Raw genomic sequence first — 16,029 nt, forward strand, 5'->3', positions numbered from 1 at the left:
TTGACCGTCTCAGGCAGTCCAGTGTAATTGCTGCCTCCAGTTGCTCTCATCTAGAAGTCCAAAAGTGATCAAACACATCCATACATTTGCCAGGCCCAGAACTCCAGGCAGTGAGATAATGAGCCTCTTCATCACACAGCAGCAGAATGGAAAGGGGAGGAGACTGCACAGTTCTCAACACTGGGATAAAATCCGGTGTGGCCCATCCCATTTTACTGGGGCAGAATGAGACACTGTCGCCTCCCCAGCCACTAAAGCCTTGTTGACTGGGGTTCTACGGTGGCAGTTTCTGGTGAGATCTCATGAGATTTTGCCAGAAAATGCTGCCATGCGAACCCGGTAGCAGGGTGGGGTCCCTGTGGGGGTGCTTCCCTGCAGGATCCTGCTGTCCAAGGTGGCCGCTCTAGTTTGCCTCCTGGGTGGGCCAGCCCTGGTTGTGAACACTGGGATAGAATCACACAGAATGTGGAATTGACTACAGAATGCAAGTTTCCTTAGAATCCCAGCCGGCTCCCCCCTTAGGCTACAATAATGACGCTCTGAGTTAACTGCAGGATGCAGCAGGCATGCCCAGTTTTGTATATTTCAAGGTGGGCCACAGATCGTTCACATGTTTGATCTACAAGCTCAGCAACAGCTTGTTGTCCCTTCTGAACTGCAAATAACACTGATATTTGATCCTGCTGCTGTGGGAATCGCCAGCAGAAAGCAAGAGCAGCAAGGCTGAGAGCAAAGGATTAATCCAATGAACAAATCCAAGAGTCCACTCCATGACTTAGACTTTGCTACTACTCAATATTTACTTTCACAGACTTTCCACAACCACTCAAAGAACCTCACATGGGATGCAGTGATATGGTACACAACTATCTCCTGTACTGCTCAGTCTTCTGGCATTGCTATTATTATTATTAGTATTGAGTCTTTAATGTGCTACAAAACAGCCCCCCCCCCGACTTCCTGCTGCAGATTATCTCTCTGGAACATTACAACTACAGTGAAGAGCAGCCCATTATCCTTATCCCTGCCTTGTAGATGGGCAGGTGGGGGAAGGGCTGGTGATGAGGAAGGAGATTATCAAAGGCTAACCCAGTCTTAGGGATGAGCTCAGATTTAAATTATGATTCATGTTCATAGTTGCTACACTTTGTGAGACGAGCATGATATCTACAATGCACAGAGCACCCACCTGCCACAATACTCTAGGCAATAAAGGCAGAAAGAGAATGATGTCATGTGAGTTGAAGCCACCATTTGGCCCTGCAAGAACCAGTAGTGAGGAGAGGCTGTGCCTCAGTGGCAGAACACCTGTTTTTCATACAGAAGGTCCCAGGTTCAATCCCTGACATTTCCAGGTAGGACTGGAGGAGACGCCTTCCTGAAATCCTGGACAGTCACTGCCAACCAGTGTAGCCAGAATGGAGCTAGATGGACCAATGGTCTGACGCAGTAGAGCATCCCTTATATTTATGATATTTACATTTACGATGATTTGCACTCTTGATGCTATTGGGGTGGTCAAACTTGATCTTGCTTTCAATGCTGTTTGTACCTCCAGTAGTTTCAGGGTATTTATATGACTCCATTGTCAGTGCATATCCTGTAACTTCCTGCTGAAATCCTGTAACCTTTCCTACCACAAATATTATGGGGGCTTTTCTGTCTCACTTTTACTGTGCCATAGCCTTTCCAGACAGCAATCCTAGGAAGTGTAGTTTATTAAGGGTGCTGGGAGTTGTTAAAAGGTAAAGGGACCCCTGACCATTAGGTCCAGTCGTGGCTGACTCTGGGGTTGCAGCGCTCAACTCACTTTATTGGCCGAGGGAGCCGGCGTACAGCTTCCGGGTCATGTGGCCAGCATGACTAAGTCGCTTCTGGTGAACCAGAGCAGCACATGGAAACACCTTTTACCTTCCCGCCAGAGCGGTACCTATTTATCTAATTGCACTTTGACGTGCTTTCGAACTGCTAGGTTGGCAGGGACTGAGCAACGGGAGCTCACCCCGTTGCGGGGATTCGAACCGCCAACCTTCTGATCGGCAAGTCCTAGGCTCTGTGGTTTAACCCACAGCGCCAGGAGACCCTATTCCCCTCCCAGAGCTACAATTCCCAGAGTTCCCTTTGAAGAGGGATTGATTATTAAACTACTCAGAATTGTAGCACTGTGAGGGGAATGGGGTCCCTTTACAACTCTCATTTCCCTCAGCAAACTACAGTTCCCAGGATACATGGGGGGGGGGGCAAGATTGTTTAAATTTATATGAACCGCCCTGAAACCTCTGGATATAGGGTGGTATATAAATAATAATAATAATAATAATAATAATAATAATAATAATAATAATAATAGGTGTGATACCGCTTTAAATGTATAGTGCACGTGTGGTGGCACTAGGGAAGTATTGCAAAAAATTAAAATAAAAAATAAAGCAAAATGATGTGTGGACGACCCAATATAAATCCATCACAACATTGTGTCAAGAACATGTTGCAGAATATAATAGCAAAAACAAAACAACACAAAACACCAATCTGGAGGGCACTCGGCACTCAGCCCTCAAACTTCCCCTCAAATGTTGAGCTGATTTTAAGCATCCTTACCACACCCGAGCCCCGCTTCATCCAGACGATGGTCAGCGACGGGTTCCCGATCCAAGCACAGTTAAACACAGCGTCCGATCCAAGGTCAACAAGAAGGGACTGTGGCTCCGTCATCATGCGTGGCCCAACTATAATAAGAGATATGTCACAGAATAGGTATCTGCAGAATAGGACAGCAATGGAACGATTCTTCATAGCAGGTAAGGGAAGGAAAAGGCGATAAGGGACCATGCAATCACCCAAGGAGAGACATAATGCATGAATTAGATTTCTCCCTTGTTGCGGCTTTGAATTCTTGACTAGAGGAAGAAATGGAGGCTTGAAGCCTAATCCAGAGACATTTATTCCATCTCTTCCAAAGTAGCTTTGAACATATGAACACATGAACTTCACAAAAACAGAAAATCATTCAGATAGGGTGACTAAGGCGTCACTTTCATAGTTCTGGAACTGTGGGTCCCTAGGAGTTACGAAAGAGTCCCAGGCTGTTGGCCTGAATGGCCATGGCAGTCTAGCCTGGAGCAGCCAACCTGCCACATGGGCAGGTGGTACATGCTGGGCATGGTCTGTGGTACAAAGAAGGAAGGAACTGCCAAGCTACAATTGTGCCTGCCTCTCCAGTGCTGCATTAGTTCTGTGCACCCTGGCTCAACACACTGGGTACTGGGTAGACATAGCAGACAAAATTGGATCAAAGCAGAGGGCAGGGGCAGAAAACTTCTGGCCTATGGGCCCCATTTGGCTCAGCAAGGTCATTTCCCCTGCCCACCTGCCCCACACCTGACAGGATATGCCATGCAGGTGTGGGGAAAGTAGAGATGAGGCTAGATTGGCTTCCTCATGGGGAAGAAGCTTTGCAGTCCCTTGCTCAGCACTGACAAGCATAGGGCTGACCCCAAAGGCCTTGCACTGTGGCTCCCAAGCACCTGGAAACCAGTCAGCTGTTGTGAGCTTGGGATGTGCAGTGCCAAGGACTTTGACAGGTAGGCAGGACAACCTGATGTCAGATGATTGACAGGTAGGTTGTCCCTGTTACGATATGGATGCAATGCGACCGCGAGCAGCAGGTGGCTTGAAAGCAAAACATAATGGGAATGTTGGAACTGTTCCGTGGGAACAGAGGGAGAGTCTTATTTCAGTGCAAAGCACCGGAAATAGCTCAGTGTGTGACCTGTACAGGAAGTACAGGAGGAGGAGTTTTTGTCTCTCTATTGATGGAGTCTGATGAGAGCAGACGTGTTTCTCTGTAACACTGCAAAGACAGAAATAAAGGCATGTTAAAACATTTCTGTCTATCTCTTTCCCCTGCCTGGGGATAGCAGGGAAGAGTGGTGTGTTCTTCTCACGTTTGAGGAGGATCGCCGATCGAGACCTTGCCTGCATCTGCCGGGAATGCAGACAGGGAGGTCACCAGGAGATCATGCCGGGTGCCTGGAGAGTGGCCAGTTTCTCCTGAGATATGGCAGATCTTCTAACAGTCCCATCCACTTATTGAAGCTAGATTGCAGGGGTGGGGACAGATGAGGATCTGGTGCATTGAGCCAAAAAGAGTCCCCACCCCTGTTGTAGAGGGTTGTATCTGTCCCATTCAGAGCACTTCATGGTGACTTGCTACTGTGCAGGACAAAACTTCTCCATCTTTAGCACAAAAGGCTGATGTGTGCCTGGTTTTCCAGGTGAAGGTTAACTAAAACAACAGCTGGACCATTATTATTTAGGTCCTTTCTCTGGCTTCCTTTTTTACCACGGATGGATCGATTGTCCATCTCATTCCCTTAAGAAACTGCACTGTTATCACCCACAAGGCAACTCTCAAATGACGAAAGATTAGCCCTATCACACAAACTCAGGAGTGTGGTGGAGTCTCCTTCTTTGGAGGTCTTTAAGCAGAGGCTTGACAACCATATGTCAGGAGTGCTCTGATGGTGTTTCCTGCTTGGCAGGGGGTTGGACTCGATGGCCCTTGTGGTCTATTCCAACTCTATGATTCTATGATTCTATGGTTCAGCAGCTGAGCTGTACTTACAATAGACATCGACTGTCCTGCTGATGTTGGTGCTGCCTAAAGCGTTGGTCACCTCGCAAGAGATTGGTTCAAAAAAATAGGTATGGTCAACAATGGTCTCATAAGAGTCCCCCGATGCTTCCTTTATAATGTGTCCCTTTTTGGCCCACCTGCAGAAAGACAACAAGGAGAAGAGCAGGGCTGTGTTATAAAGGCATTGCCACTTAAAACAGGTTTCGCTGTACAAGGACCATACAGGGAAGCAGATGTCAAAACAAAACCAAGTTAAGGACACAGGGATAAAAGTCCAATTCAGGCCACTCCCCTGATACGCAAGCACAGGTTGTGATGTTGCACTCCGTGTGAAACACCATTGTGCAGAAGCTTCTCTAGCAAATTTCTCTGTGCCACCAAACGCTGTTCATTTCTGGTGGCTTGCGGAGAGATGGATAAAAAGTGCTGGATCAGCCGTCAGTCAGTCAATCACAGATTTGTTTAAACCCATGTCAACACGGAACTGCTGGTTCAGCATGGTGAGTCACTGCGTGCAAATTGCTTGCCCTTTATTTATTTTATTTTATTTAGTACATTCACACCCCACCTTTCATCTTTTTCCAAATGGCAGATTCAGGAATCTATGACAGCCTCCCATCCAGACCTTGACTTGCTTAGCTTTCACAAAGCAGACGCACTATGCACTCGCTGACCGTGCCATGGAAACTCAACATGTGAAGCAGCCTTCATGTCCGTGGTATTATGAGTATCCCTCAAAGAGCACCTTTAATGGCCCTCTATGAAAAATAATCTAGGGATTGCCTCCTACTCCTCACAATTGTTGAATAACAGTAGCCCCATCCAAGAGGTCCCTCTCATGTTTTCCCATCATGGGGGAGAGTGGGGGGCAGGCATAGGCAAACTTGGCCCTCCAGATGTTTGGGGACTACAACTCCCATGATCCCTAGCTAACAGGACCAGTGGTCAGGGGTGATAGGAATTGTAGTCCCAAAACATCTGGAGGGCCGAGTTTGCCTGGTGTCGGGGGTGCTTGCTGCTCTTACACCTGGCAACCCAGCCCCACCAACTTCCATGCATTGGGGCTAAATGCCTGAAGCAGGGAGCCAGCACTGCATGTAGAGGCTCCTCTGGTGACTTTGAGCCCTGATTGGTGCAGGGTTCTAAATGGTGCAGCCAGCCTCTAAAAGACTGGATCATCAGGAATGCAATGGAGGGGACAGAGGTCAGCAAGTGTGTCCTTCCTCTCCTGACACACATGATGGAAAACACCTGAGGGAGAATGTCTGGATAGGGATAGACAGCGCAGGGGTGCCAAGCCTTTTTCAGCCACATTCCCTTAAGGGCAACATTCTGAGGGCCACATGACAGCAGTGGGCAGGACCAGAGGAAAATGGGTAGAGCAACAAATGGTCCCTTTGTATAGTAGGCTACTCCCCCCCCCCCCCCGCCGCCATCTCCATCCAGACAAGCAGGAGGCATTGCAATAATTCAATGGCATTTTCCAGCTAGGCAAAAATGGTTGGAGTGCAAAGCAGGGTCAATAAGGGTGTGGTCTGGGGAGAGGGGCATGACCTGGAGAGACCAGGTCAGACAAAGAGAGGCAGACAAAGAAACTTGGAAGGTCGTGTTGGTCCCTGGACTAGAGTTCCCTTCCCCTGGGCTCGTGAACCAGTGTGGTGCACTGGGTCAAAGTGTTGGGCATACAGCAGTCAGACTTGGGCTCCAATCCCTATTCATTCATGAAAGTCACTGGGTATCCTTAGGACACCCATTTCCCTTGCTGCTTAACTCATATTATTGGGTTGCACTGAGAATGAAATGGGATAACCCCATGTGAGCATGGAAACCACCCCACATTGAGAAGCAGCAGCAAACCAAACCAAAAGTGAAAAAGGACTAAGAAACAAAGAAATAAGTTGTTGAAAGAAATCGCAATTGCTTGTGCTGTAGGCTAGGTGATGCATGTAACGTGTAACAATTGCTCTTATATTGTACTGTATTTTTTTTAAGGGTTGGCCTACAGATAATGTAAATTAATGAACTGAACTTAATGAAACAGACCTTTAAAAAAAAGTATGTATTGCGTAATCGAGTCCAGTGTAACCCTTGGACATACGTGCTATTCTAAACCACTTGCATTCCGATCACATGTGGTCAACATCACCCAGATTCTTCTGCTGGGGATATTTTACCACGACAAACACCTTTTTCTCAGCCACAGATGGCTGAATCTGCAGACAATGTGGAATTGGAATATATCAGCAGTAGAAGATTTTGCTAAACTATCTCCTGGGGTTGAGACCATCTGTAATGCAGATTCCAACTAAGTCATCCTAGGATGTTCATCCATCTCTGCTAACTGAACAAGTTCTCTTATAATTGACTCTTTCTTGACCTACTTATATAACCTGTTGTTTCTGGCAATGTAGCAGAAAGCCACCAACTGTTATTTGTTATCCAAAAAGTGTGTGAATGGGGAAGGGGGCCGAATTGCAGGGTTTTCACATTTAAAAAGAGCAGTTCCTAAAATAAACTGGGTGAGACCTCAGCTCAGGGGTAGCACATGTGATTTACATACAGAGAGCGAAAGACCCAATCCTCAGCCTTTTGTGATAAAAAGATCTCAGCGTGTAAGGCTGTGGGAGATGTGGAATAGAGGAGAAATTCATTTGGTCCACATTGTAAAACAGAGTGACCTAATTTGTTGGTCCCAGGCTTATGCAGGGGCCAGGAAGCAGCTACCCATTGGATTATGCATCTTTCCTGATTTTGCAAAACAACTCCAGTTAAAAATGTGTCCCCAAATGGATATTTTACGGGACAATTGCATTTTGTATAAACTGTGTGATTTGGGGGAAAGTGTGAACAATTTAAATGTGATTTTTTTTTGGGGGGGGGGGTTGTTTGTTGTGCATCTTTATAACCAATCCACAAAAGAAAGCATGGAACAGACCTGAAATTGTGAAATTGACCCCAGATAGAAATAGAGGAAAAAACCTCTGCTTGGGACATTGGAAGAAAAAGTCATAGATACAACATACACATGCTCACTTCTCTCCATGTGCACAGATGTTTCATTTTCTGGAACCAACTTGCGGACATATGTTATCGCAACAAGAAATTTGTACAAAAGAAGTCAGACAGACACTGTGACAATTGTAACTCTCACCACAAGTCGGCAGGAAAGCACACCCACTGACCTTCCTAGCAGGTATGTGCCTCAGGCTGTAACCGCACCATGCATTTAAACCCGTATCATGCATTTAAACCCGTATCATGCTACTTTAAACAGACACGGCTTCCCTCAAAGAATCCTGGGAACTGTAGTCTGTTAAAGGTGCTGAGAATGGTTAGGAAACCTTTATTTCCCTCACAGAGCTACAGCTCTTAAGCATTCTTTCTTCCCAGAGAATCAGTCCCTCTTCCTGGAGAACTCTTCGAATGGTAGCTTTGTGAGGAGAATAGGAATCTCCTAACAACTCTCAGCACCCTTAAGAAACTACATTTCCCAGGTTTCTTTGGGGGAAGCCATGACTGTTTCAAGTGATACAATGCTGCTTTAAATGTACAGTGCAGATGAGTCCTCAATGTCAAAGTTAAGACATGGGGTAGCATGTCTCTCTACGTCAGCGATGGGGAAACACTGACCTAGGGGCCAAATTAGGACTCCTGTTGGTTCTTAATTTCACCCAGGAGGCCATTTTCCTCCAGCCATGCCCCTCTTCCCCACATCTGTTGTTATATGACAGGCTGCAGAGAGTCTTAGAATGCACTTGTGATTGTTCTACTGCAAATAATAATAATAATAATAATAATAATAATAATAATAATAATAATAATAATAATTTATTATTTATTATTTATACCCCGCCCATCTGGCTGGGCCTCCCCAGCCACTCTGGGCGGCTTCCATAAAAACCAAAAATACAGTAAAATATCACACGTTAAAAACTTCCCTGAACAGGGCTGCCTTCAGATGTCTTCTGAATGTCAGGTAGTTGTTTATCGCTTTGACATCTGCTGGAAGGGCGTTCCACAGGGCGGGCGCCACTACCGAAAAGGCCCTCTGCCTGGTTCCCTGTAGCTTTGCTTCTCACAATGAGGGAACCGCCAGAAGGCCCTCGGCGCTGGACCTCAGCGTCCGGGCAGAATGATGGGGGTGGAGACGCTCCTTCAGGTATACTGGGCTGAGGCCGTTTAGGGCTTTAAAGGTCAGCACCAACACTTTGAATTGTGCTCGGAAACGTACTGGGAGCCAATGTAGGTCTTTCAAGACCGGTGTTATATGGTCTCGGCGGCCGCTCCCAGTCACCAGTCTAGCTGCCGCATTCTGGATTAGTTGTAGTTTCCGAGTCACCTTCAAAGGTAGCCCCACGTAGAGCGCATTGCAGTAGTCCAAGCGGGAGATAACTAGAGCATGCACCACTCTGGCAAGACAGTCCGCGGGCAGGTAGGGTCTCAGCCTGGGTACCAGATGGAGCTGGTAAACAGCTGCCCTGGACACAGATTTGACCTGTGCCTCCATGGACAGCTGTGAGTCCAAAATGACTCCCAGGCTGCGCACCTGGTCCTTCAGGGGCACAGTTACCCCATTCAGGACCAGGGAATCCTCCACACCTGCCCGCCTCCTGTCCCCCAAAAACAGTACTTCTGTCTTGTTAGGATTCAACCTCAAGTCAGTGCCTTTTAAATTTGGTGCCAATAGCAAGTCCCACTGGGATGGGTTCAACTCAGGAGCTCCTGAATGGAGCCAACACCTGCCCAAAACTGGGTGTGCATTTGGCACTGAACTAAGCCTCATTTCTGCAGCAATCTTTGCATCTGGGACTTGAATTCAAGAACCTTCCTTCACAGCTGCAAAGGAAAAATAAAAGCACCAGGAGTGCACTTCATGAATTGGGCCTGGAAACAAAGCAGTGCTATGTGTTCACGCCTTCTTGTTCCTGTGAACTATCTATGTAGCTGCTGCCTTCTGCGCTAGCTGCCATTTCTGGACTGTCTCCAAAGGCAGCCCCATATACAGCACATTACAGTAGTCTAAGCTGGAGGCTGCCAGAGAATAGGCAACTGAAGCCAGGCTATGTTCTGTATGAATCACAAATAAAGGGCCAGAGGCCAGAATAGAGATTCAGCAAGTGAATATGCACATTTATAGCAGAAAGCAGTGCTCGCTTAATCATGATGCTTGCAACAGGGACAAACTGCAGGGTAGAAATGAGCCTAGCCATGCTTACCTGGATCCTGCCCTCAAACATTCTATCAAGGGCTTTCGCTAATATGAGCACCTGGTGCTTAAATGCTCACAACACCCGTACAATGGATTCCAGCAGCTCCTGGTTGCAAACCTGGCTGATACCGACACACACATCCTCTAAATCACTGCTAAGCGTAGAACAAACAGGGGAGAATTCTGCCAGTCATGATGATTATTGGACAGGCTGAGCTTCCAGGCTCATAAAAGCAAGAAGACCCGTAGCCAGCCCCAAAGCGCCTGGGAAAATCCAGTCCAAGGTTTGCCAGTTCATGCACTCAGGTCTGTCAACATCAAAACACACAGTTCAGTTCCCCTGGGCTCCCCCCTCCTCTTTTTTTTAATCAAAGGGAACTTTATCCCTTTAAGGCAGTTGAAATAACATTATACTAGAAAGCCAAGCTGGCATTTGAAACATTGCAATGTGAAAATTGTCTTTTGAGGACAAGCTGTCAACTCAGCACTTAAATTAAACTGCTGTTTACCAAACAATAAGCAAATGTGACCTAATGGGGCACCATCTGGCATCCTGCCACACTGGGGATGTCAGAGATGGATAGATGGAGGAACTGACAGTATACGAGAGATTAGATTAAGATGATCTGGGGGACAGGTGGGTGCGGGGCGGAAACCTAAAAAACATGGTGGCATCTGCAATCAATAATAATAATAATAATAATAATAATAATAATAATAATAATATGGATGCCACTTTTCTACATAATGTGCCTAAAGTAGCTCACAACAGAAGAGGAACACCACATTACCAATACATCATTACAACACCAGATTAATGTACGATACATCAATGAATAATTCATTTCGACAATATGTGTGTCATAAGATTTTAAATTTAGTACAAAGTAAACTATCAGTCATATAAAAATCAACTGCCAGTCTAACTTCATAAGTATCTGCTGGCTGAAATTCAATCCACTCATCACTCAGTAACTTTTGTCTTATGGAAGACGAGGACATGGTTCAAGGAGGCCTGATACCCAAAGCAGCATGCATTAAGAGGCAGCGCTGATGGAGCACTGAAACACACACACACACACACACACACACACAGAGAGAGAGAGAGAGAGAGAGAGAGAGAGAGAGAGAGAAAGAGAGAGAGACAGACAGAGAGAGACAGACAGACAGACAGACAGACAGACAGTATCACTGCTATCTGTGGGTCATAATCAGAAATGCAAATATCTAGCACAAGGCAGGATAGTGCATCACACATAGTTTCTTCCTGTTACATAAAGATGTAACCACATGAAGAGGGAGGGGAGAGGCACCTCCCGTCCTGACTCTTTTCCCCTGCAAACCCATCAGTGTAGCTAAGCTTTGAGCAATGGAACTGGAGCATATTAAACCGATTTACTGTTGCTAAAAGCAATGTTTATTTATTAAGGACATTTTAAACCTGACTTCATCGATTGATCTCAGAGCAGGTTTACAAAACCACTTAAAAAATTTAAAACAATAAAAACCATCATCATAACAAAGTAACAGCAGTTAAAAATATAAAATTAAGCTTCCAAACACACTGATTAGAGCAGTGGGCTAACATCCCAGAAATGCCCAGGGAAACAGGGAGGTTTTAACCTGGAGTTGAAACACCATACTTTCAGGGGGAGGGCACTCCATAATCAGGGGGCCACCATGGAGAAGTCCCAACTGGTGCTGGAAGGAAATGCACTGTGTTTGAGACTAGTTTCACACTTTATAGGGGTGCCAACTTGAATAAAATATTGTGGGGGCCAAGGTAAGCCCCACCCCACAGTGCACCCCCCCCTTTTGAATGGGAATGCTAATCGCAGCCCCTAGGAGTTGGCTCCTATGACGTTTGATGTATCAACTATGGCATACTGATGTTATTTGCAGCAAACACAGTAAGGGGAATGATACATGGTTGTTCTTATAACATGTGAGTGGTCCAACAAAGGCACCCGGGCTCAACTTCTGATCGCATTGTTCCAACTGGTTAAAAAAACCCTGTTTTGATTGTCATGTTTCTTTCTTTTCTTTCTTTCTTTTTTTACAACCAGCTTGTTTTATTATATATTCTAATTAAGGATATTTCAATGCCCTGATGGTGTTGTTATTGTCCATGTCGGCAGTGTCATTTTTGCCTATTTCCCTCAGAAATAGCCCAACAATTTTGAGGAAGAGGAAGCGCAACAACTTTTCTGGCCGAATTTTCACTTTTTGAACTATGGCAACCCTAGCTTAGAAGCCATTTGGGCATATAAGCGGTATACAAATAAGTAAATAAAAATTGTACAGAGGTAGTTAAGTACATACACACCTGTCATTCCTCTGTTACAAGAGGAGTAAGAGTACAAGGCAAAAGTGTAACAGTACTATACATAATTATCACATGAAGTGTGGATTCCCTGTTAGAATCAGGGTGCGGGCACTGGCGGAAGAAGGGGTGTGTGGTGGGTGCGGTTTGTCCCAGGTGTCATCCCTGAGGGGGATGACATCCCCGTCCCGATCCCCCTGGATGCTCACTGTGGGCGGCACCCCCTTGGGATGCTAGCTCCGCCCCTGGGTGCACAGCATGTGCACCTGTCTGGGTGCTGGAGCAGCGAGCTCCGCCTCTGGGTGTGGGGCCGGCTTTAGGGTTTGCCGAGCTTGGCATTTATCTCGGGCACCAAGCTGGGAGGGCCACCAACCTAAGCCTAGTGGCTCAATGTTCGGTGAGTCTACTGAATGAAGTGAGCTGCAGGTGGTGGGGAGAGGAGAAGAGAGGGGAGGAAAAGCCACTTCCGCCCTGCAGAGGAGGTGGGATTGTGGGCGTATTGGTATTGTATTGTAGATGGAAGAGGGGAGGAAGCGCCATCACCTGCCCCACATATTGAAGGGTAGTCCGATAAAGGATTCTGGGGGGCATGGCCCTGTCCGAAGCCTATGGAGGTGAGGGCCTAAGGCACACACCCCAGCGGTGACCCCGGGGGAGTTCCTAGTAGTTGATGTGCATCAGCAAGACTCCCCCTACTGGTGGTTAACCCTTTCCGGACTTCAAGCGGACAGGCTGAAGCCGGATAGTCTGTTAGGACCAATGCCTAAGCCAATACCGCTCATCACCTGTAACCAATAAAGTTGTGGCCATATTTAGCCCATTAACCTTAAATAATTGTGTCATGTGTCTTTATTTCCACCGGGGGGGGGGGGGGACTCACCACGCAAGGGAAAGAAGGGAAAGGAAAGAACTATGGTAGCAGCAATTCTCAACACACTCCACACACACACCCCGCCCCAGTTGTTTGAGTACTAACTCTGAAATAAATTTCCATCAATTAGCTTTTAAAGTACGCTTGCCTTTCAGTCTCTAGTTTGATGTCATTTGTTCCAGATAAAAATCAGCGGAATGCAGCTTCACTTTGAGGTGACATTACGAAGCCCTAAGCACTACAAATGTGAGCGCTATAAATAGGAATAATAATATTAACCTGTGAGCGGAAAGGGGTCAGTTTCAAATGTCGACAGCTTATTTATTTATTCGTTTGTTTGTAACTTTCCTTTGTGTTTGCGTCTTTTTTTAAAAAGAATGAATGCCTCACCCCGAAACGGAGCAGGAGAGCAGGGGTGGCAATGCAGCAAAAGAATGAAAGGAAACTCCGTCGCCGTTGCTGGGAAAGCGGAGTTGAATCTGCTAGCAAGGCAAGGGCTTTCGCAGTCCTGCAGAAGCCATGCAACATGGCAACATTGCAACCCTGTCTAACAGAAGATATGCCAGAGGGACTGATTGCACATCACTCTGCATCCGCCATCCAGGCAAGCAAGAGACCTTGCCAGCGTTCAAGGACACATTCCAGCTAGGCAAGAACTGCTGGGGGTGCAAAGCAGGGCTGGTGATGAACATGGCCTGGGGTGAGTTCTGAGGGCCAGCCAGAAAGGCCTGGAGGGCCATGTGTCCCTAGGCTAGCAGGGTAGTAAGGCACATGCCTTGTAGGCAGGGGATTCCTGATCCAATCCCTGGTATCTCTGGTTAGGGCGCTCAAAGGAAACGTGCTGTGAAAGACCTCTGCCTAAGATCATAGAGAAGTGCTGTCAGTCAGATCAGAGCAGGGGTGGGGAATCTGTGGGCCTTCAGAAGTTGGTAGACATTGTTAAGACTCCAGTTCCCATCAGTTCCAGCCAGCCTGGCCACTGATCAAGGGTGAAGGGAGCTGAAGGCCACCAGTTCTCCAGAGTTGGAAGTAGACAATACTGGGCCAGATGGACAAATAGTTTGACCTGGAGGGCCCTGTCGCTTTCTCCATTATGAATAATAATTGAAGGGACAGAGGAATAAAAGAGAGACACAACAGAGAAATCTTCATGTTTATCTCAGAAAGCGAGGCTCAATTGGTGGTGCTCAATAGACCAGGGATGGGGACCTCTGGCCCACCAGATGTTGCTGGACACCAGTAGTCATAAGCCCTATTCAGCATGACCTAGCCAGGGTTGATGAAATTGTAGCCCAGCAGTATCCGAAGGACAACAATTAGCCACCCCTGCTAGTGAGCGTTTCCCTAACCCAGATCTGCCCTTAACTAAAATTCAGTTTAGACTTGGTTTTTTAATAATAATAATAATAATAATTTTTTATTTATACCCCGCCCTCCCCAGCCAAGGCCGGGCTCAGAGTGGCTTACAAGCAATAATAAAAACAAGAAGAATGATTACAAATTAAAAACAAAAATAAAATACAACATTAAAATAATGGAACATTAAAATGTAGCCTCATTGCAGGAGGAAAAGGAAAAGAAAAAAGAAAGAGAGGGAGGGAGGGAATCAAATTGGCTCCAAGCCAAAGGCCAGGCGGAACAACTCTCTCTTACAGGCCCTGCGGAAAGAAATCAGATCCTGCAGGGCCCTGGTCTCATGAGGCAGAGCGTTCCACCAGGCCGGAGCCAGAGTTGAAAAGGCCCTGGCTCTGGTTGAAGCCAATCTAACTTCCTTAGGGCCTGGGACCACTTGGATGTAATTATGATCCATGTAATTTTTGGCACTTGGATGTAATTATGACCCACTGCTCTGGTCTAATGCTGCCATTCTAACTCTTAACTCCAACCATGCCCACTTCTAGATGCATGATGCACCCAATTCCTACAGTCATCTTGCTTTCAGGCCGAGGGTGCCGGTGTTTGTCCACAGACAGCTTTCCGGGTCATGTGGCCAGCATGACTAAACCGTTTCTGGCGCAACAGAGCACCATGACATTTACACAGCATGGGTGGCACTGTGGTCTAGACCACTGAGCCTCTTGGGCTTGCCAATCAGAAGTTCAGCTGTTCAAATTCACACAATGGGTTGAGCTCCCATTGCTCTGACCCAGCTTCTGCCAACCTAGCAGTTCGAAAGCATGCCAGGGCAAGTAGATAAATAGGTACTGCTGTGGCAGGAAAGTAAACAGCGATAACAAAATGGTGCATTGCTCTCCCCTGCTCCTGGACCTGCACAGCCACCCCCCCAGTTTGTCAAAAAGGCTAGAGTCTGAGGCCTGTGATCTGTATGCACATATACTTGGCTTGTGCAAATGCCCTCTCTCAACAGTGTTTCTGACCATAAGGAGAGAGACTGTCCAAAAGCATGCAGAAGAACAAGTCTTGCTGAAGCAGAGCCAGAATGGCTTTTGCAAGAGTAAGTCCCTTTCACAGCAACAAGCATATAGATGGAGGTGATGCATATGACATTGCGTACTTAAGACTTTTAAAAAGCCTCTGACAGTGCTGCATCAAAACTCTGGAGTAAGTAACCTTAGCAGTCGTGAAACAAGAGAGGCAGAATGGGAATAAATGGAGAATTCTCCCAATGAGCAGATGTAGAAAGTGGCATGTCCACTCACCAAAGAGAAAACAGAACGTGCGCTTTTTAACTTGTTACTTCTTAAGCTGTAGCCCTATCTGATGCTGATGGGAAGCCTGCAAGCAGAACCTGACTGCAATAGCACATCTTGCCCTTGTGATTCCCAGCAACTGACATGCAAAAGTATACTGTCTCTGACGGGTAGAACATAGCCATTATTCAGCGCACACAAAGCCCAAGAATGCATGCAGGTTAGCAGTGGTGGTTGGTGCCCATTAGGACTGGTGGGGCGAGAGGCAGGGAGACAGAGCCACTGACAGCAATAGCCACCTAATCCTAGCTTGGTCCCCAACTTCCTCTCTGCTCA

At 46.7% G+C, this 16,029-nt stretch overlaps 1 protein-coding gene across 3 annotated transcripts in view; it reads right to left on the bottom strand.

The window, feature by feature from the left end:
- Positions 1-16,029, bottom strand: part of KIRREL3 (kirre like nephrin family adhesion molecule 3) — a 775,275-nt gene that overhangs the window by 82,359 nt on the left and 676,887 nt on the right. For all 3 annotated transcript variants that reach the window (XM_028708148.2, XM_028708150.2, XM_028708149.2), the window contains 2 exons: positions 4,628-4,776; positions 2,602-2,729 (listed from right to left, as the gene is read on the bottom strand). In XM_028708148.2, the coding sequence (XP_028563981.1) occupies positions 2,602-2,729; positions 4,628-4,776 (277 nt within the window). The remainder of the gene's footprint in view (positions 1-2,601; positions 2,730-4,627; positions 4,777-16,029) is intronic.

Source organism: Podarcis muralis, chromosome 15 (assembly GCF_964188315.1).
Source record: "Podarcis muralis chromosome 15, rPodMur119.hap1.1, whole genome shotgun sequence".
Lineage (NCBI taxonomy): Eukaryota > Metazoa > Chordata > Lepidosauria > Squamata > Lacertidae > Podarcis > Podarcis muralis.